Source organism: Microtus pennsylvanicus, chromosome 1 (genome assembly GCF_037038515.1).
Source record: "Microtus pennsylvanicus isolate mMicPen1 chromosome 1, mMicPen1.hap1, whole genome shotgun sequence".
Lineage (NCBI taxonomy): Eukaryota > Metazoa > Chordata > Mammalia > Rodentia > Cricetidae > Microtus > Microtus pennsylvanicus.
Genome location: NC_134579.1, coordinates 156,145,907 through 156,172,681, shown reverse-complemented (window position 1 = coordinate 156,172,681; position 26,775 = coordinate 156,145,907). Strand labels below are relative to the sequence as shown.

The 26,775-nt window shown below is 45.9% G+C and overlaps 2 protein-coding genes across 2 annotated transcripts in view; one reads left to right on the top strand and one right to left on the bottom strand.

The window, feature by feature from the left end:
- The window catches only part of LOC142832944 (uncharacterized), a 776,034-nt gene that overhangs the window by 630,738 nt on the left and 118,521 nt on the right, over positions 1-26,775 (bottom strand). The window lies entirely within an intron of this gene.
- Ppp2r1a (protein phosphatase 2 scaffold subunit Aalpha) lies at positions 2,777-24,964 on the top strand. Its single transcript, XM_075943697.1, has 15 exons — positions 2,777-3,042; positions 9,077-9,167; positions 12,145-12,245; positions 13,322-13,554; positions 14,283-14,430; positions 14,531-14,686; positions 16,347-16,461; positions 16,562-16,632; positions 17,072-17,206; positions 19,114-19,287; positions 19,586-19,646; positions 20,209-20,363; positions 21,197-21,339; positions 24,292-24,383; positions 24,509-24,964. The coding sequence occupies exons 1-15, from the start codon at positions 2,965-2,967 to the stop codon at positions 24,523-24,525; spliced, it is 1,770 nt and encodes a 589-aa protein (XP_075799812.1). The 5' UTR covers positions 2,777-2,964; the 3' UTR covers positions 24,526-24,964.

Here is a 26,775-nt window from a genome sequence, read left to right as displayed (position 1 = left end):
TTAAATTGCTATAGGGAACAGCCAGATGAGGCAGCATTCCAGAGAGTCCCAGGTTTGAATCACAATGACAAAACAGTACAGATTCCTCTTGGTGGGACAGGATAAAAGAGGAGAGCCATACTCCACATTCTACTGTCTGCAAGTCCCATTATATACCCCAAGGCAACTCAATTCTTCTTCTCTACACCTCCCTCCTCCAATTTTCCCACCCATTCTCTCATCACATCAAATACACATACCTGAAACTATTTCATACGGAAGTATTCTGCCCTGTCTGAAGAATGATCTGTGATTGCTGTTTTTAAATGTATGAGTTTGCTCTGTGTGTAGTAAGCAAAGTAAAAGAAGAAATAGTGAGGCTGGAGCAATTGCTCAGCAGTTAAGTGCATGTGAAACTTTTAACTGAAATTAACTTAACAGCAAATCAAGCCACTCACAGCTACCTATAACTACAGCTTCAGGGGATGTGACGCCCTCTTCTGGTCTCCATGAACACCAGTACACACGCAACATATGAATACACATAAATAGAGATAAAAATAAATATTTGCCTACCCATACAAAGTGAAACATTCTTTTTTTTCTTTCTCCCTTACTCTTTTCTTCTTGTACTGAGGGTTGAAACTAGGGCATTGTGCATTCTAGGTAAGCATTCTGCCACTGAGCTACAGGCCCATTCCTTAAGTGAGACTTTTCCTAAGGACAGAAGAACAACCATAATCACGTAGCTGGGTGTGAAGGTATGTGGCTTTGGTTCTAGCACCTGAGAGGCATATTTCTGTGAGTTCAAATCCAATGTTATCTACATAGTGAGTTCTAGGTCAACAAGAGCTACACTCTGAAACACTGTCTCAAAAACAAAACATAAACAAATTAAGCTACAACTTGTAAGTTGACTAATAATTCTATTAACAACTTGAAAACTACTAATCATACACTTTTTACCTAATCCTAATATACAGAACCAACAAGTATATAACACACATTTCTATTACACATTATATAATAGACACAGAACCTACATTATATAAATACACAGAACCTACAAGTATATAACACACATTTCTATTATATATTGTATATAATTGTGTAGGGTCCAGATGGTCTGTAGTTCCTTTCTCAAGTATGAACCCTTACCAAGATGTGATCTCCTGACTGAAAAACTTCAGGCACAAGATAAAGCCTAGGAGGAATGTCCACTGGGGCAAAAGAAGCCAAGGGCAAGGAAATGCAAAAGAAAGAATTCAGATAATACAGCCAAAGAGACTGTTTCTCAAATCCTGCTTGCAATCTCCAAGTGCTAGCTATACAACATTTCAAGAGCAATGGGAAAAATAAGAATCATTCTCAAAGTGAACCCTGAGTTTTGTTTCTCAATCTCCATTACCCTTCTTTCCAGGTTCCTATGACCCCCAGGTGTGTTGGTCATGGCATAACTCTTTAACATGTAACGTTTCTAAATGCATTAATATCCTAATATATAATCATCAATCATATATAATTATTTATGGCATATATGTCCCCAAACCCAGATATTTCATAATATCACACTAAAAATTAAGGATTTCGGCATAAGGAGTACAAATATAAAATTAAAATATTGCTAAGTGAAAAACCTTAGTTTTTATTTAAATTCTCATAATTTACATAAATTGATTAGAAATACCAATAAGAACTCATAACTTCTAAAAATGCATCTTCACATTAACCCTTGAAAAGCCCAGTATCAATTATAACCTTGTAGATCATAATTATAACAAACACAACTCACCCCATCTTGTGATTGTTAAGGAATCAAGTATTTCCTAATATGTCTAACCCAGGACAGTTCAAGATCAGACTGGAAAACACTGTCAGGAGTCAAAGTAGATGAAACAGGAAAGGGGGGAGATTTCTATAGAGATCATTCAAATGAGGTGGAATGGCACTTCAAGAAGGTACTGGAAGGAGCAACTCTACATAGCCTTCCCTGGGCTCCCCAGTTCTGTGCCTGCCCCGAGGACCAGAGATACAATTCAGATTCAAATGCACATCATTGATTATAAATGCCCACTCTCTGTGAGGGTGTTTTCTTCCTTAATTGTCTCTCTGCTCTGAGAGAGAAGAGAAAAAAAAATTGCAAGTACAAAAATAGTCACGCGTAGCTTAGAAAAGACATTTTTTCCTTAATAAGCCTTCATCCACCCTGCTATCTCCACCTTCCTCCCTTTCATACGTTCACTTTTCCATCTTAAGGAGGAATGATTATGATACTTTACACTAGTCTGTAAGGGGGTCACAGGGTCTTCGTGAGACAGAGGTCCAACCTAAAATACCTTCCACCTCGCTGATTTCTAACTAGCTACCTAGAAGCTCCTCGGCCGGATAAGGGCTCGCCCTGTCCACTCCAGTTCTCCAGGACTGATCCAGAGTAGGAGGGCAGGCAGGTGGGCCTATGTCACCCGCCCCAGGCCAGTGTCGAAGAAGCGACCAAATCCCTTCTTAGGATTTCCTTCTTCACAGGACGCCACAGAGGTACAACCCGACCGGCTTGTCCTTCTTTACGTCACCCACCACTCCCAACACACGGTTTAAGCCTTCTTTGCACGGCCTCACGGAGCCACTTAGCCACCTCCTCTCCTCGATCCTTATTGGCTCAAAGCCCTGCTCGTTTCTGTGGTTGCTAGCGGTGATGTAGGGCGGGAACAACCTTGGTCGCTAAGATACCCCACTTCCGCTTCCGATACTACAGCGGAAAGCCAATCTGGTTCGCCCAACCAATAGTGAATGGGAAGTAGGCGGGCCTTGGTAGGTTCGGACCAAACAGACGCGACCTTGTGCGGCCAATGGCGGCGGGACAGCCCCTGTAGCGTGGCTCGGGAGCCCCCACGCCCTCTTTGCGTCCTTTCCCGGCGCATTGCCCCGCCCGGTCCCGGATTCCGCCCGGCGCTGGCCGCAGCCTGACAGAGACGCCAGGGAGGCAAGATGGCAGCTGCCGACGGGGACGATTCACTCTACCCCATTGCGGTGCTCATAGATGAACTCCGCAATGAAGACGTTCAGGTGTGGGGGACCTTCCGTTAAAGTGTGTTGGGAAGATCGGGGAAGGGGATGATCGCGGACTGCGGGAGAGATGGCTCGGGGTTCTCCGGGAGTGGCGGAAGGCAGCGGTGACCAATCAGAATCCAGGTCTCATCTTTCCTAGTGGCAAGATTCGATGAGATGGCGCTCCTGATTGGGTCTTGTCCCCAGCGGAGGGCAAGCCTCGAGGGTCCCTTCTGAGTGCGCGCGGCCGCCCGGGATCTGTGCCTGGGCGGCCCGAGATGGGCTGGGGAGACTACGGCCGCCTGCCAGTCTGATGATTGGCGGTGGACTCAGAATGGCCCCCTGGGGGAGATAGAAGGGGGCGCGTGACCAGCGGAGTAGGGGAAGCCCTCATGGCTGCTGAGGACCGGGATACAGTCCCCATTGCTTTTAGTGTTTTTATATAGCTGGGTCGAGTAAGGACTGATACCAGGACATCCGTCCGTTCCTCTCGGGCCTTCGCCTGGTATTTGGGGTAGCTCTCCTGAAGGAGGAGGAAGGAAGATGTGAAAGTATCCTCCCCTGAGATTTAACTAGCCTAATTCAGGGGTGGGTCACGTGTACAGACCCACCTCTCCCCCGACCTCTTCCCGGTCTCTTCCCAGGCCTGACTGCCAAGCGATTTGATAGTTCTGGTTCAGAGAGAAGAGTGACCTAGGGCCTTTGAGTCGGTTTGCTGTGGTTTTGAAAGAGGTCAGACCTCAAGGCCGCATCGTCTCACCTGAGCATAACCTTGTGTGCACTTTATTTCATGGCCCCTGGCTTCTGTTTTCTACAAAATACCGGCTAATAATAGTCCTGGCTTACCCCAGTGGCTGAGGAAATGTAGTAAAATAGAACTGGCTGCTTGTAAAGGCCTCATAAATGTTAGCTGTTATTTTGGGGGAGTGGCTATTGTGGTACCATGCTCCGTGGACCCTCTGTTTGTCCTTTTGTATGGAATTGTTTGTGGTGCACTAGATAACCTGAGGCTAGCCCAGCTTCTAAGTCTTATGTGTATGATTCTGGTTCTGATGCCAGACAGACTGGAATTGTATTCCTGGTCCTTGCGCTTCTTGCTGATTGACTCAAGCAATCAGTGTCTCTCCTCTGTTAAATGGAAATAATTACCTAGTTATAGGGATACTCTGTGAATTTATGTGTTCAGTAAACACGTGCAGTTATCAGGAATGTTGTTGGGGACAGAAAAGAGACCAGAGCCAGGTATGGTGGTGCCTGCCTGTGGTCTCCGCACTCAGGAGGCAGAGGCAGGTTCAAGGTTAGCCTAGACTACACAGTGACACTCTGTATCAACAAAGAAACTGGCTAGTTGCTGTACAGGAAGCTAGGTGTGAAACAGTCAAACAGAACTAAATATACTGCCACCTGTAAGAAGTGATTGAGACCTGTCAATGTTGAGATAATGAATCAGCAACTGTTTGTTGGGCCTGTGTTCTCAGCAGTGTTCTAGATGCTTGTGTACAGTGGGAAAAAGAAGAAAAAAACTGGCTTTGGAAGAATTTACCTTGTAGTGAAGGGTGACAGATAAATACATATTGTGTTGACTTTGAAGAACAGCAAAGAGAAAAATAAGGAAGGTAGGGTGCATTATTAGTGTGGGGAAGCCTTGTCAAAAAGTTGAAGTTTGAGCCAATACCTGCTTGTCAAGAAAGAATTGTGAGGGCAGAGTACATAACAACTAAATAGTTGGGTGAGGAGTTGGGCCAGTGGAGAGACTCCTTCCAGGATACAGTATGAGAAGTTGGGGAAGAGGCTTACAGAAAGCTGGAGTATATCTATGTAATAACTGTAGTTCCTAGCTTGAAACAATTTTTTGCCACCAGGGATGTTTAGCAATGTCTAGAGATGTTTTGGTTGTCATAACTGGGAGATTGTTGCTGGGTAGAAGTCAGGAATGCTTTTATACATGGTTGCAGTGTATAGACCGTCCCTCATGGGAGGGAAGAGACCCATTTAAAACGACATTAGTGCTAAGGTTGAGGGAAGCTGTTGAATGAAGTGTACACACAGAGACAATAAGGAAGTTGGTTAGCTTAGGTCAGTGTGTCAGTTTTGAAATGCTTCTGTAACAGATTACCATAAATTAAGCAGTATAAAACAGCATAAAGTTTTATTTATGGTTCTGGAGGTCAGAAGTCTGTCATACGTCTCTCTGGGTGAAGATGACCTAAGATCTTGCAGCTGATTGCTAGCAGCATAGCTTTGAATTCAGGCCACACGACTACTCAGCTTTCTGCCTCTTTTCTCCAGCATTCACAGTGCCATCTTCCCGAAGAAAACAATGGACATAGTTAACAAAATCAAAATTAGAGTGAAAGAACGGCTGCCCATATTCAGACTCCCAACTCTTAGGCATATTTTCTCAATGACAGTATGGACAGAAGAGTGTTTAGGTTCTGGTTGGGGATTCATTGCTTTCCAAAAAGTGCTTGTTTTTCTGCATCAGCTTCCTTGCCTTTTAAAATGGTGTTTCTAGAACAAGACCTCAGAGCACAGTGCCAAGTATGTTAATACACTGGCTAAGCAAACAGGGAGCTAATTTATAGATGTTATGTGCTATTAATACTGGCGTTAAAATTATGAATGTGATTGTGGTTGTTCCCTGATACCCTCTGTTATTCTTAGGGCTGCTGCTCACCAGTTGTGGCTCTGACCCATGCGTTTTCCATAGTCTTTTGGGAGAGGAGCACAAACATCTACCTTAAACACAAAGGGAAAAGAAGGCAGGCTGCTAAGACAACCATCCTAGTAGAATTTCATCTTTAAAAATTGAGGCAAGAGGGGCTGGAGAGATGGCTCAGTGGTTAAGAGCACTGGCTGTTCTTCCAGGGGTCCTGAGTTCAATGCTGGTTCCCAGCAACCACATGGTGGCTCACAACCATCTCTTCTGGCATCTAAGCATACATGTAGACAGAACACGGTGTATATATAAATAGATAAATACAGATTTATTTTAAAAAATCAAAGCAAGAGCGTTGAAAAACTAGTACAGGGTTCAGCAAAAATACAGGCTATGGACCATATCCAGCCACCGGCAGCTTTTGCAAGTAAAGTTTTGCTGGAATACAAGCTGAGCCAGTTTGTTTGCAGAATGTCTCCTTCCTGTGGCTGCTGTCGTGCTGAGTACAAGTTGAGTGGTTCAGAGACACTGGCCTGTGAGACTGGAAACATTTACTGGTAGTTTAAAGAACAGTTTTGCTGGGTACTGAACAAGCACCTGTGAGCTTACTGCTGGCATCTAGGGATTGTTAGTGTTTGCAATATTTGGCTTTTTAACCTTTCCATAGATCTGCATATTTTATAGTTTGGCTGAAAATAAGTTTTGGTGTTTATAGTAGATGACTTTTTACCACCAAAATGAGATTTGGGGCCTCCTTTGTTCTTTTATTGCTCCCAAAGCTACTGTGACACTGAATGGAAAATTTGGTGTGTACATTTTTTTTTTTTTGCTCTGGTTTGTTTTCTTGTGTTTTTGAGGTAAGATGCTGCATTGTAGTCCAGGCTGATCTGGAACACATGGTGTTCCTACCATAGCCTCCCAAGTGCTAGAGATACAGGCTTGTACTGCTATGCTCAGACAGTTTTCATCATAGCATTTTTCAGATCCTCAGCATAGTCTGTGATCCCAGAGACCTCCTTTAAGTCCCCTGAGGTGAGAACCATACTTGTTCAGGATCACAGTAATTTGAAGACCTATTTCCAGTTGTGTGGAGCCTGAAAAGAGAGCAGACTCCCCTGTTCTCCCTCAGCTTCCTCTGTTCTCTTTTTCCTTCCAGGAAGAGTGTTCCCCAGGGGTAATGAAGGGTTTGTAATCCCTCAGGCATTGCCTTCTTCAAATGTTATCTTCTCTGTTTTGGGACAGCTCTGGACCTGGGTAGACAAAAGCACCCTGTGGAGAAAGAAACAGACAGGGACGCTGCTCTCATGTTCATCTCTCAGGGCTGGTCTAGGCAAGCGTTTCCTTTTCTGAGCCTCACTTTCTGTGGAGTAGAGAGGCATGGTCACAGATGTTCTTCCCTAGGGTATTAGCCAGAGACAGTCATTTGTTAAGGCTGATGTAATAAATTACCACAAACAGGATGGATTAAAACCATGAATGTATCTTCTAAAAATCATGCAGGCCAAAAATCTTAAATCAAGTCAGTGGTCCCTCTGAGGTTCCAAGGGAAGTCTGTTTCATCTCTCTTAACTTCAGGGAGCTGTTGGCAATTCTTGGTGTTCTTGACCTTGTGAATATGCCACCCCAGCATCTTCCTACATCTTTTTTTTGGATTTTTGAGACAGGGTTTTCTCCGTAGCTTTTTGGTTCCTGTCCTGGAACTAGCTCTTGTAGACCAGGCTGGCCTCGAACTCACAGAGATCTGCCTGCCTCTGCTGGGATTCAAGGCGTGCGCCACCACCACCCGGCTTCTTCCTACATCTTTATATGACCCTGCCTTCTGCAAATATGTCTTCTCCATTTCTGTTGCTATATTATCAGGATACTCATAGAGTCTAGGATCAACTCTGAATTGAGAATGGTTTCGCCTTAAGATGAAACATAATACTAGCAGAGATGTTCCTTCACATTCACAAGTACAAGGGATTAGGGCTGGTTTGTGTCTCCCACATGGTGTGTGTTGGAAGAACAGAACTGCTTGCTTTTTCTGTGCTTTCACACCGCAGTCAAGAGAGTTCCATGGTCCTAAATGGTGCATGATTTCCCTGCTAGCAAACAAGCGTTCAGTTCTTAGGCCAGTGTTTCTGTAACCTAGTTCAGTTGATATGCTGTCTACTTGGAGAGTGTCATATTCCACAGTTGAGGTCTCCCAAACTTCAGATGCCAGTTGTAAGTCCCAGGTCTTTTTACCTGCGCTTTTTTATCAGCTGCCTGTAAATCAGGTTTCCCACATACCTTATTTGATAATTGACTGGATGAGAAAAACCTAGAAAGTTTTCATCATTCTTCCTGGCCTCTGCAATACTCCTTCTTGGGTATGGGACAGGACCCATTCTGAAATGGTATTTGTAGTTGACAATCAGGATAAATCCATTATTGCTACTGTAGTACAGGAATACAGGAAGATGAGGCTTTCTGTGACTGGCCTTGGGTAATAGACATTCTGACTGTTATGACCTATGTGAGGGTGAAGCTGCAAGCCAAAAACAATAAGGAAAAAACACATGCTTACATGGAGACAGCAAATACACCTTCATGTTGTGGGTCATCCCACTGAACTAGAGGTATTAGTACTGTTAATGCTTGTCTTGCTTTTTGTTTTTGGACTTTTTTAGCATATATTTATGTACCTAATAATGGTTTCATTATGACATTCTTCTGCATCTACATGGTGCACTTTGATCATACTGCTCTCTGTACCCTGACATTCCCTCTGAGCCCCTTCTTCCCATAGTCCTCCTTCATCTTAATTAGGGTAGCTTATAGGAGCATCAATAAGGTGTTATTTTTGATGTGGTCTTGCTATATATAGTTCAAGCTGGTCTCAAACTCAAGAAGCTGCCATAACTTTCTGCATATTGGGGTCACAGGGGTGTACCACTGTGACCAACTACTTTATTCTTAAGGTACTGTTATATTGTTAATTCTTGCAGTCCTGGGTTATTTGTTTGTTGTGATGGGTTCACTTGCAGCTAAGGCTGGCTTGGAACTTGGTAGGTAGTCAAGAATGACCTTGAACTTCTGATCCTCCTGCTTCCTTCTGCTAAAACCCCCCAAGTGTTTTTTGTAGAGTAATGTGAGGAGCAGGGGTCGGAATGGAGTTCAGCTTTAGACTAAACTTGGAAAGACCCGGGAGAGGTTCTGGCTTCCATTGCTACCATTGCTGTTGGTAAATATTTTTTTCAGAAACACAGAATTGCTTGATTGTATTTTGCTGTTACTATTGATCATTGAGAATCTTCATGAATAGCAGTGGGTCAGTCTGGGGATTGACCTAATAGTTTCAGAGTTTGGGGACTCCTGCGGGTCCAAAATTTCTAATGTTCTCTCTTCCTTTGCTTGTCCTTTTATTAGCTTCGCCTCAATAGTATCAAGAAACTCTCCACCATCGCCTTGGCCCTTGGGGTTGAACGGACCAGAAGTGAGCTCCTGCCCTTCCTTACAGGTAAGAATTTCTGGGGCCCAGATGTGGTGAGGACAGTTGAATGGTTCTTACTAATGAGTGAAAAGTCGATTAATAAATTAAAAGTCTTCCCTATGCCACAGTGGCATGGGGCAGTATTTCAGAGGAGCCTAAGTTTGATCCTCTGAGAAAGTGATATGGAACGATGGAGCAGCAGAACCTAGTTTAAATCACAGCTTCAACTGTTAGCATTGACTTTAGACAAGTTTCTTAGATTTTTTTTCGTCTCTAAAGTGAAGATAATCTTCGTACTGTATTGTTGATGTCGGCATTAAAGAGCATTAATCATTAATACTTATTACATAGTTATTGCATGCCAGCTGACCACTGGACTCTTGTGATTTTGAGTTAACTCTTAGCTCACAGAGTGCTTATGAGAGTGCATATGTTCTTAAATTTACATCTCCAATGTCATTCATCTCAGTCTCATAGCAACACCTTAAAGCAAGGAATGCTACTGTTGCTGATTTGGACATGAAGAAACGGAGGCACAAAAAGATGAAGTGACTCATTTCCCTGGAATTTTTCTGTCTGGAGATGAGCAAAGGGATTTTATATTTAGGCTCTGTAGTGAGCAGTATTAACTAATTGTGAAGAGTTGGGATCTGATGTCACATCTGCCTGGTCAGAGGGTTTGTGGATAAATAGGCATGATACTGTAACCTAAATGAAGACTAAGGCTCCTGTGAAGAGCCAGTGACTGGGCCAGGGATGTATTAAGTGGGGCTCTCTTAGCTTTTGCCAAGTCTACTGTCTGCAGGTGTACAACAAGTTCTCTGTACAATGGCTGGCACAGTGTGGGCCACCATACTAAATCCCTACTGTCGCTATTCTCATTTTTCCCCTACTGTAGTCCCCTCTAGTCAGAATTGGAACTAAAGGTTTTCAGTGCTCTCTTACTGACAGAGTGATTTGTGTTGGATCATTTCCTGTGGATGACCTAGGAGAAGTAGAAGGCCCAGTCTTTTGGCCCTCCCCTTTTTGACACATGGGTAGCTGTGGCCTATTGGGGTTCGGTGCCCTGCCACAGTGGCATGACTAATGATGAAGTGTGAAGGTGTGACTGTAAACACAGCCTGAAGAGTAGTTTTCTGCATCTAGTATGAGAAGATGGTCCCAAGCCAGGGGTCTTCCTTTGGCGATCAGAGATACCCTAAGGTTTAGGATGCTGAGACAGAGGCTGCTCTTGGCAGCAAGATGACATGAAGAACAGTTACATGAATAATGGTGCAGGCGAGAAGCCAAAGATCCCTGGGTTTTAAAATAAGCTGCTGTGGCATAACTCTGCCTAGATCCTGGGAATGCCCTCCACCTCTTGGGCTCTGCTCTTTAGTTGAAAGCTGTTCTATAAGAAGAGTTTAGTTGTATGTAGGTGATTGTGTGAGGAGGGAACTGGGCAATTAATGAAAATAACCAATGTGTGTGACTAGTAAATAGAGGTGAGGTGGCAAGACTATCAGGATTAGGGGCACCGGGAGAACGACCTAGGTTATAATGGGCTGCCTTAGCCGGCTTTCTGTACTATATGGAGCCTCTAAGGTTTAATCCTGTTGATGGGCAAGGTGCCATTGTGGTTAGCTGCTAGAGTACAAAGGGAGTGAGATTTGGGACCACTATGTGGATATATAGAGCGTGTGTGAGGGGATGCACAGAGGTCGCAGCCTGCTAGCAAGGTAATATCTGAGAACAGAGGCCCTGTAGTCAGATGGTCAGGGTTCAGTCCTGCCTTGCTGTTTTCCTTCCTCTGCAGAGTCAGGAATCTCATAATGGGATCATGACAATTCACTAAGGTAGTAGGAAAATGCTACTCAGATGTATTATTTGAAAATTGCATGTGGCAGTTTAATAATCCAGATGGGAAGAACTGTGGGAGCCTGAGTGTGCTGAAGACTGAAAAGGAACTGTGATTCAGACAGATTTATTTTTGAGCTGTTGGAAATCTAAGTCATGTCAGATTTCTTCTGCTCTGGACTCAGAAAGTGTTCAGAACAGGAAGCAGCAGACACAGGTACAAGACACTGGTAGTGCTTCAGCAAGTACAAGCTAAAGGCCTGTAAGCTCATATCTAAAGAACATTCAGCTTTTCTTTTTGTGAGGGAAAATTACTGAACTATATTAGTTTACTAGGACAAAGGCCTCAGACTGGGCGTCTGGAACAGCTGTGTTTTTGCAGTTCTAGAATCTGGAACTGTGAGGTCAAGGTTTCAATAGCATTGGCCTACGTTTCTCCTGAGGCTCCTCTGCTTGCCTTCCTCATGGCAAATCCAAGGTGAAAGAATGTTAAAGCGCTGGTGAACAGCCAGTGACTGCACATTGTGGGAGCAGCCAGCATTTCCCTCAGGAGAAGCAGAACCTGAGAGAAGCACAGGTAGTTTCCCTGTCGCTTGGCTGCTTATTCTTTTAACAGACCGATTTCCAAACATGCTACTCTGACTCTGGCAAAGCTAGTCTTGGCTGCAAGTGATCATGGCTTCTGATCTCATACTTGGTAAAAGTAGAAGAAGGGGAGAGAAGAAGGATCAGACTTAGTCTAGCCACTTCTTGGAAATTCTACAAGCAATCAACAGTGGCTGAACCAAGCCCAAAAAGGAAGAAAATAATTTCCTGGCTGAAGACTTAGGAGTTCTTGAAAGTGGTGGTGCTACGTGTTTAAACTAGACCCAACCAGAAATTCCATTGACTGTCCTGGGCTGTATACACATGATTGTGTTTGTCCCCATGGAGAGGGGCCAAAACTGAGGCTCAGTAGTGGTGCCACTCTGCCACCACCCCCACCTAGCACAGAAAAGGCAGTGGTGGGACCTGGGCTCATTCTGTTTGTCAGGTAGCGGATGAGGAGGAGTGGCAGGCAGGGAGATAGGGATGCTGACATTGAGGAGGCACAGGGCTGTTTGCTTGTTTGAAGCTTGGGTCACTGGTTCAGCTTGAGTCTTTGATGGACTTGGTCCTTGTCCCACAGACACTATCTATGATGAAGATGAAGTCCTCTTGGCCTTGGCTGAACAACTGGGAACCTTCACCACTTTGGTGGGAGGACCTGAGTATGTGCACTGCCTGCTGGTGAGTGAAAGCTGGGAGGTCCCCTAATCCTTTTCTCTACCTTGGGGTCAAAACTGTGGTTCTGCCTATGGGTCATGGGGACCAAGAAGGAGAGGGATTAGGGAGGCTGGAGATCATTCTAGAATGGATGGCCTTTTGGTGTCACTTATGTCGAGTCATTAGTGACATTTAATCTCCAGTTACCATTCATTCTGTATCCTTACCCACACCAGGACCAGTGGGCAACCCACTTGTAGGGTTGTGGGTTTGGGGTCAGGTAGGTTTCTGCCACATACTGATAGGCCTTTTAAGAGTACTAACCTTTCTAACTGCCCTGGCCAATTGGAGGTCCCCGAAGCCCACCCTGATAAATGACTTAGATTCCCTCACATAGCACTTGGTGTGTAGTAAGTACTCACAGTTAGACGCTGTGGTTTTCATGGTTGGGTAGGAAGGTATACCTTATACATGAATCAGTATAGAGTACCAGGATGTTGAGCCATCCTGTCAGAGACTCCTGGCTAGTAAGTGGCAGAGCTGGATTTTCAAGATTGTTTGCTTGAGTGCACCAGGCCTTACCTTACCATACCATCTGTCTGTGTATCTCTTTTGGATGACAGCTGAAAACACAGAGGATTTGATACTGCCGGGACCTGTTGTGTGGGGAAGGAGAGCCAAAAGGTCTTTTAGATCTTGGCTTGTAGCTGATAGTAGCTTAGGCAAATTACATAGCCTGTGTGCTTCAGATTCCTGCTCTTTGATTAATGAGGACAGTATCAAAGACTGTTTCACAAGACTCATAGAAAGGAGTGACAGATATGTCAGCAATACAATGGCATGGTCTAAAACTTAGTATATGGGTGCTGGAGCCAGCATCAGCAATGATTATTATACATGGAGAGCTACACACACATGGCCTCCTTGACAGTTGGTTCATGGACCCAATGAAGTTCCTTTAGGAGTCCTCATGGGATGCTTTTAATGAAGGATGGGGTGGAGAGATCAGAGGAGTCTCATTAGATCAGGCCATGAGGTAGGGCTCCATAGCTGTGACAATAGAGAAAACACTGTTTTCTAACCTTGTGTTCTCATCACAGCCACCCCTTGAGTCACTGGCCACAGTGGAGGAGACAGTAGTACGAGACAAGGCGGTAGAATCCTTACGGGCCATCTCACACGAGCATTCACCTTCCGACCTAGAGGCTCATTTTGTGCCTCTGGTGAAGCGGCTGGCGGGTGGAGACTGGTTCACCTCCCGCACCTCAGCCTGCGGCCTCTTCTCGGTCTGCTACCCCCGAGTATCCAGTGCTGTGAAGGCAGAACTTCGACAGTGAGTCCTTATTCTCCATCACCTTCCTTAGCGTTTCTCAACGTCTCAGCCCCTCTAGGTCTTCCCAGAACCTAATGTTGCTGAGCTCTCCCTGTTCCCTCTTCAGTTCTCTTCAGGGATGTTGTTCTTGACAGTGGCCTCTGGACACCACAGGGATGAATTTGCCTGACCTGCCTTCTTGGAAATTCATTCCTGCTGGTGGTTGGTTACACATGGCCTGCTTGGAAGAGAATCTAGAATGCCACACAACAAATGGTGTCTGGTGTTACTTTCGGTCTAGACCCCTGAGTCTAGACCGAAATTCCTGGCAGTTGCTGAGTGTTTTGTTGCTCAGATCTGTGAAACCCAGGTCCTGATCTGTCACTCCAGAGTACCGGCCTACAGCCATGTGCACATACTGGGATGTCTCCATTACACCCTGTGTGTCTCTGACTGAGGCTTTTGACAAGGAAGACCTGTCAGTGTCATTTTAAAGAGTTTTATGGCCATGGCCACATAAAGAGTACTGTGTTGTAGTCTTTCACTGAGACCTCAAGTTAGCTGTGTGGGGATGTGCCATTGCCTTTGGTCCTCTTGGTAGGACTGGGAAGACAGAGTTCATGAGCTGTACAAAGTCACCATTGTTAGCAGCAGAGTCTACAGCCTAGCCAGCAGTGCTCTGTGTTATGCTGGGCTGCCAGCTGTTAGTGCTTCCCAAGATCTTAAGCCCAGGCCTCGACCCATCCCAGGTACTTCCGGAACCTGTGCTCAGACGACACCCCCATGGTGCGGCGGGCCGCAGCCTCCAAGCTGGGGGAGTTTGCCAAGGTCCTGGAACTAGACAATGTCAAGAGTGAGATCATTCCCATGTTCTCTAACCTGGCCTCTGACGAGCAGGTGAGTCAGTCCCCAGCTCTCACCATGCCCTTACTTGCTGAGGCAAGGGACCCTCAGCTCAGTAGGCCTTTGCTACCCTAAGCTACCCCATTCTTTCTAGGACTCGGTGCGGCTGCTGGCAGTGGAGGCATGTGTGAACATTGCCCAGCTTCTACCCCAGGAGGACCTGGAGGCCTTAGTGATGCCCACCTTGCGCCAGGCTGCTGAAGATAAGTCCTGGCGTGTCCGCTACATGGTGGCTGACAAGTTCACAGAGGTAGGTTGGTATGGTTCCACGGGAGGGTACACTGAGATTCTCTGAGGGGAGGAGTGAGCCATATGAGGGAGCTGGCACCACAGTCCTCAATTTTAATAAACATTCCATTGATCTCACAGAACCAACCCTGGATGCATGAATGGCAACTGATAGTGCAAAGATAAAAATGATTCTGAAGCCAAGTTCTTAATCTGTGAAAGCATATTCCCTGACCTCAAAACTTTAAGATACAGTCCAAGAGTTAGTTGTCAGAGTAATGCCACAAACTAGACAGAACAGGGACAAGATCAAAATTTCCTTACCTGACAGCATGCCTCCACCCCTCAGTGCTGAGAGTTGATCCTAGAGCTTGGCCCATTTGACCCATGCTAGGCAAGTGCTCTACTGCTATGCTCTAATTCCAGGCCCATAGTTATTAGCAGTGCCTTTGGTGGAGGTCCTGCAGTCAGTGAATTACACACATACATTGCCTTCTAGGAGCAAGCTAAAGGTCAGCCTCAATAGAAAGTGCTGATGGAATGTGCTGTTCTCTGTGCCTCATGGCATTGAGAGGAGGAGGTGGTGCTCCAGCTGGTTGTGAGGATAAGGAAGTGGCATCTAGATAGGAGCTGTATTCCTACAAGACAGCCTGTGCAGAGGTGAGAGACAGAATGAGCAAGGATCCTGGGATTCAGCGAGAGAAGGGACAGAGTGATGGACAAGAGCTCTCCTTCGTGATGATTACTGGGGTCTTCCAGTAGGCTCAGCCCTAAGGACTGTTTTTGTGGGCACAGTGAAGTTGTTTGACGCTTGGCCATGCAAGAAGTCTGTGTGCCTGAAGGGCTTAGTACCATAGTAAAAGCAAGAGAGTCAGTCTCCTGCTCCTTCCTCTCAGAGGGAAGCAGGCTTAGCTAGGCCTTGGAAGATGGGACCCTTGTGCTATGGAAATGACTGTCTGCCCACGGCCAACCGCAAACATGTTCTTAAATAAAAGGTAGTGTGGGCCCAAGATAATATGAGATCCTGCGGGATTTTTACTTACTTATTCTCTTGGTAATAGTGAGTCATCCTGCTTCTAACTGATCTTCGATGCAGGTTGAAGCAGACCCACATAAATGCTTTTTTCTGGATCCTTGAGACTGGTAGGGTTCCTGTATCTGGACTCACTCATTTCTTTTTCTTCTTTTTATTTTTTTGGTTTTTCACAACAGGGTTTCTTGTGGCTTTGGAGCCTGTCCTGGAACTAGTTCTTGAACTTAATGGAGATCCGCCTGCCTCTGCCTCCCCAGTGCTGGGATGAAAGGCGTGCACCACCACCTCCCGGCCCTCTTATTTCAATTACAAAAGTGATACTTCTTGTAGCCAATTAGATAGAATACAAATATGCTTATATTGTCAGATGAAAGTGGGAGCCACCTACTGTAGGTAGTGGAAAATCCAACACAAGTAACCTGAAGTAAATGGAAAACATACAGTGTTGATGTCCTAGAACTTTCCTTCTGTTTCTGAGGAAGCCAGAGTTCAGGGAGGTGATGACTTCATCCATGATCGTGTTGTGGTGCTAGTATTAGGTCCCCAGTGCTGTGTCTTAGCTTCGTCCTGGTGCCTTCACCTCAATTTTTGCCTTGTTAGCTCTGAGCAGCTGCCAGACTCTCAGTATTGCCCTCCTCTTTATGTACAGCTCCAGAAAGCAGTGGGGCCTGAGATCACCAAAACAGATCTAGTACCTGCCTTCCAGAACCTGATGAAGGACTGTGAGGCCGAGGTGAGGGCCGCAGCCTCCCACAAGGTCAAAGGTTGGTGCTGGCAATCAGAACCTAGCTGGGGGATGTCTAAGAGGCAGAAATGGGACTGGGCCATCAAGGCTAACCAGCACCTTTCTGTCTCTGCCCACAGAGTTCTGTGAGAATCTCTCAGCTGACTGTCGGGAGAATGTGATCATGACCCAGATCTTGCCCTGCATCAAGGTAATGGAGTGCTTGGTTGTAGGATTTGAGACTTCCAGAGAGGGGTGCAGATTTGGTTTTGAGTATATTCAGAGCCAAACTAGGTTTGCATCCTTTCAGGACACACAGTAACTGAGTTTAATAGTCCTGGATTTGGCTGTAGTCAAAATCTGAGGGTCGCAACTGACCCTAAGATCTAAGGGATGTGTTTGCCTTCAAAGGCCACTGAGTTCCCTCATCCACAGATCTTGTGGAATGGGGCAGTGGCTGCTGGAAGCAGGGCTCACATAACAAGCAAGGGAGGGCTTGTGAATACATGCAGTGCATGCCTGAGCTGCCCTGATTGTGTTAAAAGTAGGAGAGTGGTCTCCTCAGGCCATCAGGACTGAGGTATGTGTAGCCACTTGCCACTAAAGGGGTTTTTCTGACCCTGGGTTTCCTCCTTCCTTCTCCTCTCTAGGAGCTCGTTTCAGATGCCAACCAACACGTCAAATCAGCACTGGCTTCAGTTATCATGGGCCTCTCTCCCATTCTCGGCAAAGACAACACCATCGAACACCTCTTGCCACTCTTCTTGGCTCAGCTCAAGGATGAGGTGAGAGCACCAGTCACCCAGTTTCCCAAGAAACTTGGCACCAGACACCACACTTCACACTCCTGTTAGATGACAGGCAAAAGTGTCTGCTTTTTCGCTCAGTCTTGTTAGATAGTTCTTCATGTTCCCTTAACTTCATACTCATTCTTTCCCCAAGTATTGAGAAGATGAGCAAAGACCAAGACAGTGGTGATCCTCAGGGACACACAGAGTATGCCAGTGGAAAGGAATAGATGTGTAACCCATCCCATAGTTCCATTTAGACACTGTGGGTACCGGGAGAGGTACGCCATGATTTTTAGGTTCATGTACCATAGAGACCCTAATACAGTGCCATAGAAAGTTATGATTCCTCTCACATCATTCTAGCTGGTCCTGTGGTGAGGGATTAACTTTGCTGGCCTGTCTTTCTCAGTCTGAAGTCACAGCTGTAAACTTACCTCTTGGCCCACTGAAGGGTTTGGCTCTAGCTTGTGTCTTCTGTGTGTTCCATTGACCATAGCCAGTCAGGTCACTATACCTGGCTGTGCAGGTGACCTAGACCACAGAGGACCAAAGAGGTCACTGTGGTGACAGCTCAGGGAATTGGATTTGAACCTGTAGGCAAGTGCTGTAGCTGCAAGAGATCTTTTTGTTAAGAAAGTGTAGTAGTCAATGTTAGGGAGAGATGAGAGAGAGCCAGAGCTCTTGGATGCATGCCAGGCCAGAGTGCTGCTGTCCAGTTAAATTTTCTTTTTTTTTTTTTTTTTTTTTTGGAGGCAAGGTTTTTCTGTGTAGCTCTGGCTGTCCTGGAACTAGCTTTGTAGACCAGGCTGGCCTCAAACTCATGGAGATCCACCTGTCTCTGCCTCCTGAGTGCTGGGTATTAAAGGCATGAGCCACCACTTCCTGGCCCATTCAAATTCTTTAATGGAACACTTTTGTGGAGTGCCTAGTGACTGATTCTATAATAATGACCCATTCTCAGGATGGGAAAAAGATTTCTCATAGGCTGTTTCCTACTTCAGAAGTCTTTCTTTAGAGAAGGTTTATGAAGTCAGTTGAAAGGTCTAACATTCGCAACTCTGGTTCTGTAGATACAAAAAAGCAAACACCAGACTAAAACAAACAATAAAATCTCTTCTTGGATCTGGGTTTTGGGTTTTCCAGAGAACTTGCTTTTTGTGGCCTCTGTGGGACCAATCCATATTTTTTTTCCTATGGGTGTCTCTGCTCTATGGAGTGAGTGTGGATGGATACAGACTATAAATCAGAGTTTGCAATGCTTGGAATCAGGCAGGTCAGAGGCTCGTCACATGTGCTCCCTGGTCTGGGATTAGCAAGGTGAAATGATGAGAATGATAATAGGTCCTGGTACTCCTTGGTGTTCCAGACACTAGGTGCTTCAGCCCCTTGAGCAGAGAACCTCAGCTACCCTTGAGACTAGATGGATATTTGGATATTCCAAGTTACAGGACGATACTTAGAAAGGAGCCCTTGCCTGCTCCTATCACTTTTTCTTTTTTTAAATTTATTAAAAATGTCCATCTCCTCCCATTTCCCTCCGACTCCCCCGACCTCTCCCTTTCCAGTCCTAAGAGAAGTCAGGGTGCTCTGCCCTGTCGGAAGTCCAATGCCCTCCCCACTCCATCCAGGTCTAGGAAGGTGAACATCCAAACAGATTAGGCTCCCAAAAAGCCAGTACATGCAGTAGAATCAAAACCCGGTGTCATTATCATTGGCTTCTCAGTCCTCCCTCATTGTCAGCCACAGAGTCCAGTTTGATCACATGCTTGTTCAGTCCCAGTCCAGCTGGCCTTGGTGAGCTCGCATTAGATCAGTCTCACCGTCTCCGGGGGGGATGTCCTATCACTTTTCTAAGGCTGCTATACGAAGTGCTCTTTTAATCCTCCTGTCGTCTTTTCAAGTGTCCCGAGGTGCGGCTGAACATCATCTCCAACCTGGACTGCGTGAATGAGGTGATTGGTATCCGGCAACTCTCTCAGTCCCTGCTCCCTGCCATAGTGGAGCTGGCTGAGGATGCCAAGTGGCGAGTGCGGCTGGCCATCATTGAGTACATGCCTCTGCTGGCTGGACAGCTGGTGAGTGAGGAGCCAGGTTTTGTTGGCCATGAAGCGATAGATTTCAGGGTCTGGTCTGGGCATAACTCTAGGGCCAGGGCTATGGTGCTGTAATTAGGGGCTTAAAGCCTCCGTGTAGTAGGCAGTGACAGCTGTCCGTGGAGGGATGTCTGAACTCAGGAACTGATGCAAGGAGTTCAGTCAGAGGAAGAAGACTGGCAGATCTGGTGGGGATCAGAATTGCCTGATTCTCTGGGACCCCTCTCTTTCTTCCTTCCCCTTCCCCCTCAGGCCCTTACCAATCTTTTCCCCTCCGCAGGGTGTGGAATTTTTTGATGAGAAACTCAACTCTTTGTGTATGGCCTGGCTGGTGGATCATGGTAAGTACCCCCAGCAATACAGCAGGACAGGTTAGTAGCTGCAAGGACAGATGAGCTGGCACATTTCCTTGTCAGTGCTCACCTGTTGTTGTTTAAAAACTAGTAGAGAAGTGTAGGTTAGGGGTGGGGTGTGGTGGGTGTCTGTGGAGCCCTACACTCAAACTCGAACTTAAAGACTTCTCACTGTGGTCTCTCGGGCCCTTGTGAGACTTGTTCCTTGGTTTTATTAAGTGGTTAAAAAAAATAAAGTTTTTGTTTTTCTCAGTCAAGCAGTTTTAAGTAGTATGCTTACATAGCTTGAGATGTAATTCCCACAAGCAGAGCCTCAGTTAGTACTTCTGGATAATGAGGCAAGTGGCATCTGTCTCTTTGGGTGGCCAGAAAGTGCTGTAAGAAAAGAAACTGGGCAAAATGTAGCAAGCGCTGTTTCTTATTTTGGCTGAATTGACTGAACCTGTGTGGTCTGGCCACTGGGGCCTCACCTTAGGCAGAAACAGGTGTGGTCATGGTCAGTCCTTCACCCTGAATCACCTCCCTTGTCCTTTCCTTTTCCCTACTATAGTCTACGCCATCCGTGAGGCTGCCACCAGCAACCTCAAGAAGCTAGTGGAGAAGTTTGGGAAGGAGTGGGCCCATGCCACTATCATCCCCAAGGTCTTAGCCATGTCTGGAGACCCTAACTACCTGCACCGCATGACCACACTCTTCTGCATCAATGTAAGCACCCCGACTGCCTGTCGACCCCAGAGAATGGGAGTGCCCCTAAGATGAAGGTGGTGGTGGTGTTTTGCTTGTAAATAAAAACATGATTTGGGCCAGGGATGAGTCTCTGAAGACTGCAGGCAAAAGCTTGAGTCTGCAGTGTCAGATCAGGCTTTTGGGGGCTAAGGATTGCATGGAGAGAGATCCAAGATTGAGAGGGAAGTAGAGCACATGTGTTCACACGGAAGCACTTTCTGCTTGCTGAGCAGGAGAGCAAGCGTGTGGCTCTGGAGTTGACCCAGTTCGGTTTCAGCTGTGTCACACATCAAAGCACCTAACAGTCAATGCTTTGGTTTGCTCACCTTTGTGGATTTATGATGGTGCTTACCAGGCTGTGAAGAGTAATGTAATAGCCACAGAAGACATAGAACAGCTCTGATTTTGTGTCAGAGTATAGTTACTGATTTTCATTAGTGTCTTACTTATTCTTACTGTTTTACTGACACTGGAAGCTAAAGCATGGCTTGGAAATGACTCATTTCCTCCATACTACAATTTGGAGATTCCTGTATTAAGGAGGAATTTCAAGAGTTAGGAATCAAAACCACTCAAACCTTGAGGATGAAGGAAATCCAGACAAAGCACAGTCAATCCTCAAAGAAGACTGTTTAGGGATTTCGGAGCTACAAGAGGGTAACTGTTCCCCGGGGTTGACGCCTCTGGACCCAGATCCTCCCGTGTTCCTCTGGGAACCTGACGATGACCCAGGTGGCCTGGTCAGGTGGGGAGACATGAGGACCTAGCAGTGAAACTTGCATAATCATGCTTCTGCCATTCACTGGTTTCAGGTGCTGTCTGAGGTCTGTGGGCAGGATATTACCACCAAGCACATGTTGCCCACAGTGCTTCGTATGGCTGGGGACCCAGTTGCCAATGTCCGCTTCAATGTGGCCAAATCACTACAGAAGATAGGACCCATTCTTGACAACAGGTGAGGTCTGGGGCTTGTTCTAAACATCTTAGATATTTTGAAGATGAGGGGCAGGGTTTGAAGCCGTCTTGCTTATGACCCTAGCTGCTGCTTCTTTATTTTCTACAAAGTCTGTTTTTTCTGTTTTAGAATGAGAATTTATTCCCACAAAATAGAATGAAAGAAAAGAGAGGGTGGTAGTTGTAGCCTTGTGCTACAATGAATTGCTCCAAAATGAAATTAGCCAATATTTATTTATGTAGATATTTTATCTGTGTAGATTAAGTTACGCTTGTATCTAAAATTTACACTTGTACCACAGACATCAAATAACCAAAATATAAGTAATGAAGTACACTTAACATTTCTAGTGAGTCTAACTGTGCCCTGGGAAGCTTTGGGAAACATGTATATACATAATTAAGAAACAGTGAAGTGGACATTCATGTCTCACTGAACCATTTTCCAGAGCACACAAAGCACTCAGGTGTGTGGAACAGCGGGTACCATTGCAGTTTGATGGAAAAATGTTCATTTTTTCTAAAAATGGCTAGATCACTTGGATGCCCACATAAGTGGAATTCCTGCCTCTGCATAAACAAATTCATCTGAAGTAAGTTTTCGAACCAGAATCAGGATTGTGAAGAAAACGTGTAGAAAATACAGAAGAATGTCTTCATGACATGGGCAGCACACAGACCAGCTGAGTTGTATAAGGAAGAGTTTGACAAGATGGCCTCATGGAAATGGAAAGCTGTGCATCTGCTGACAGGGCGGAGATGTTTCTATGTGGAAAGAATTTGTCTAGTATTTTATAGGTGGGAAGTCAAGGAAACTCCCAGTTACAGTTGGGAAGAAGACAAAGGGAAGGAGGGTTGTGGCATTCAAGTGGGAGTACTGGAAGCAGGAAGGTGCAAGTCGGGAGGAGATGGAGGAGCCAAGTTGTCCATCAAAGCAGTATGTGTGACAGTATCTTGAGAAATCCTGTTCATTTGTGCTAATTTGAAAATAGGATCTTCATGTGTTTAGTGAGCACCTGAGAAGGTGCGACCAACTAGGTGCTGAGCACCGTAGGCTGTTGGGACAGCATGGTTTACAGCAGAAGTACTCTGACACCAGGTTGGTGGGAGCTGTGGTACAGCTGGGATGCCCACCTGCCATGGCTTTAAAGGCTGACGCATGCAGTTAAGTGGACGGATGCAGTTAGGTCGGTGTAGACCCTGAGCTAGGCCTTGCTTTTAGAGAAATGAGTACTCCTCCTCCCACCACCCACCACAAATCTAGTGGCTATGGCTGTCCTCCGTCCCCCTTAGCCTGTTGGCCACTAGGTCAAGAGGGGAAGGAGGCAGGTGGGGCATGGTGACCCATGAGTACAGAGACAGACTTCTGACAGATTTCGGTGAATATATTCTAGAATATAAGGAAAATATAGGATTGTGAGCCTGGGGCTTAATTTGCATTAATTTTATGTAAAACCTTGATTTGCATTAAGTAGCATGCTCCTATCACAAGGCTCAGTATATGGCAGTAGGGTCCTGTAGCAGCTCCTACCACGAGTCTTCTCAGCAGGGAACTATGGAAGGGTCAAGCTAAAGATGAATTTGCAGCTGGTTTAGTGACAGCTTTTAGATAAAGTCAGTCTTTCAGGCTCAGGAACATTCTCCAGACAAGGACAGTAGAGAGCAGGAACCTTTGCTGGAGGGAGGGAGCTCCATTTTACCAAGCTTATTGAGATAAACTGCTAGGCCACTGGGAGGCCATGACCTCTAACCAGCCAACATTGTCTTCCAACACATGGCCTTATGTATAGTAGCCATAAGACAGAAACAGCTAAATACTTTCACACAGTGAAAGCGTGACTTATTCACAGGACAGAAAACTTAGTAATGAGAAAAAAGATGCCTGTTTCTAAGTAGCAACATGTATAATTATGGATGATTTATTGGCATCATATTGAGGGAGATGCTAGACCCAGGAAAATAAGCCATTTATTTTGAGTTTAAAATAGATGGGTGCCGGAGAGATAATGGCTCAATGGTCAAGAGCATTAGCTGCTCTTGCAGAGGACCTTGTTTCATTTCCCAGCACCCAGACAAAAGCTCATAAGTGCTTATAACTCTAGTTCTAGGGTATCCAAGACTGACACATACACCAATTACCAAGAACTCACAAAAGTGCATGCACAAACACACACTTAAATAAACACACGTAAATAATTTTTTGTGGATAAAAGTCTAATAGCCAGGCATGGTGGTACACAGCTTCCCAGCACTCTACAGGTTGAGGCAAGAAAGTCATGAGCTGTAGACCAGCCTGGGCTATATAGTTTGAGGTCATGTGTAGTTATATAGTAAGATCTGCCTCACCAAAACAAAGCAAGCAAGCAAACAACAGAAGCAAAGCAACCTTAAGTGTTAGGAATGAGGGAGGGTTGCATGGAGGGAAGAGGAGCTGCCTGCTAACTAAAGGAGACATCTGATGCCTGTATGTCTCGTCTCTGCTTCATAGCCTTAAACCTTTGTCTCTGAGATGTGCCTGCATGTCTCACAATTTACAAGTCAGGCAGATCTCCCTTTGTAGATGTAACTTCAGGGCCCCTTGAAATCAGGAAGCCTTTGATCTTTCTGCCATGCCCATTAATTGCTCTTGTCTTCTGGTCTGGGCTCATCTGGGTAAGAATCTAGAGTGATATACCTCTGTATTCATATCAGACACACAGTGCCTTAGTGAATATACATTTAGTCAGTGAAGGAATCTGCTGAGCTCCAAGACCTGTGTGCTCACCTGGGCGCCCCAGAGTATCCTTGTTTAGCTGATTCCAAGCCTACTTGTGTGTGCCCTCGTCCTATATGCTGCTTTATGATATGGTATGACTCTCTTGATGCTTACCTGCACAGGAGCCATCTTCCTGCCTGTGATCCCCCTGTCTCAGCCTAGCCTTGTTCACCACGTTCTTTTCTCCTCCCTTTCCAGCACACTGCAGAGTGAAGTCAAGCCCATCCTGGAAAAGCTGACGCAGGACCAGGATGTAGATGTCAAGTACTTTGCCCAGGAGGCGCTGACTGGTAAGGACCTGAGAGTATAGAGCCCTGAAAGAAGGGTAAGGGCGCCTGGGGAGGGGGCAGAATTTGGTAGTGTAGGTAGGCAGTGTAGTCCAGTTCTGAGGCCTGATTGTTCCTTGTTTCCCCAGTTCTGTCTCTTGCCTGATGCTGGAAGAAGAACCATTGCCGGCCTCTGGTGTCCGCCCTCCAACCCCCACCAAGTACCTCCCTTAGGGAGGTAGGTGGAGGCCAATGACTGTCACTCCCCGTGCATGGTCTGACCCCAGGCCCCTCCCCCAGCACGGTTCCTCCTCTCTGTAGCCTGGGAAGACTTCTGTCCACCTCCCAAGGGGCTGGGACAGTGCAAGTTGGGGCAGGGCAGCAGCCTGAAAGGAAAAGCTGGCTGTTCCTGCCCATAGTGGGAGAGATGGAGCATCCTAGGTCACTGGCTCCTGCTGCTGTAATAGGGACCCCTCACCCATCTACTCACCACCTCCCCTTCTCCAACCCCTGAACCATGATTTTTTGTGTGTGTCAACTGTGCCATTTTTATTTTATTCCTTTCCCCACCCTTCTCACAGAGAAATAAATGTATAGAAATAGTTGGTCTCTAGTCTTAGTCATCAGAATGGAGGAAAGCGCTGCCTGGGGTTGGTTCTCTGCTCTGTTCCTGAGGAGACTGTCCTGCAACTATCCCTCCTGCTGTCATGAGAGGAAGAAGGACTTGAGCTGGCAAGAGTGCAGCAAGAGCCACAGGGCAGGGGGCCCAGAGGCTGCTCAGCAGGGTCCCAGGATGAAGCTTAGGTTTTCAAGCACTGGCATAATTCTCAGGTTTGTGTAGTGTTAACTGGGTTAGCGCCTGCGATGGAGTCCTGGCCTGTGTGAGCCCTCACTGGGATAGCACTTACAAGCTCTGTGGGCCACTTGCTGTGCTGTCAGGTTGGCTGGTGTATCCATGTAAGTATGCAAGTAAAACCTTCATACCAGGAGACTGGTTAGGGCTCTTTGTGGAGTCTTAGGACATGGCTTCATAGTGCTTTGTAGGCACTTTGTATGAAGACAAAACCATTCGTTCTCAGTATCTGCCCTGCCCTTACTATTTTTGAAGATTGGTTTTTTTTTGCTTTTATTATAATTATTATCATCATCATCATTATATTTGTGTTTGTAGCCATGTGTATGCAGGTACCCCCACAGACAAGAAGAGGGTTAGGAATACAGGCGGTTGTAAGCCTTTTGACGTGGATGTTGGGAACTAAACTCGACTCCTCTGAAAGAACAACAAACACTCCTAACCATTAAGTTGTCTCTCCAGCTTCTGCTCTCCCCTAAGTATGGAAGTGCTTTTAGCTGTTGGAGTGTCCAGTGGTGTGACTAAATTCTGACCAAAATGACATGGAAAGAAATAGTACAGCATATCACAGGGAAGGCATGATCCTCCTTTCTAGTCTCTGGAATGCAGACCAGATGTCTGGAGTAGGGTCAGTCATTTTAGGTCAGGGAAGTCATAATGTAGGCCAGGCAGGCCAAAGGAGTAAGACAGAGCCTAAATCCCTCACACTGTTCAGCAAGCCGTTATTGGTGACTGTGGAACTGTTAAATGACTGGAGTCTTGAAGGTCACCCCAGTTCTCACCAAAGGAGGCCAAAAGCCCCTGAAAAAGGAACAAGGAGCTTAGATACATTGTATACCAAGAAGAGTCTCAGAGGAAGTAACATTGGTAACATGTGACTCACATGGATGGGAAGTAACTGTAGCATTGAGTGACTGTTTTTTTTATCAGTTTTCCCTCGTGTTCCTGAGAACATTAGGAACATCAGCAGGATTCTCAGGCAGTGCTGCATGACCCAGAATGGAAGTTTTCCTGGGTAAACACCAGGCACACAGTCTGACATTAATGCAATCCTTATCTCTTCTCAAACTGATGCACAGAGCTTGGAATCTTGATACTTAGCACTGTCTGAAGGCAAGACTGCTGGCCCTGGTGGGCTTCTCCCTGTTTTAATAGTGTCTCCAGGGATCTACCTCTTCAGTAACATTTGTGCAGCATTGCCTTATACACTATCATCCAGTTTGCCTTTCTTGATAGTGACTTTAAAGGCAAGGGACATATCACTCAGAGACGAAGTATACACTTGGGTCAACTTGGGCTGGCTGAGGGGGCAGTCAACCTGGCCATGAGATGAAGACACTGGAATCCTAGCAGGGAATGCTTGGTGTTTGGTTGCATTGTCTAGAAGCAGCCCAAGACTGCTGCAAATCCCAGCACTTAGAGCATTGTTAAATGGGGCAGGAGCCGCAGCTTTCATGTCCCTAAGAGATGCCTATAGTTAAGGCAGTATTACGTGAGTGTGAAGCTTTGCATATTCAGTAAGCTGGTTCCTTGGTTCCTTGACCCTGGGGTGCAGACACCATG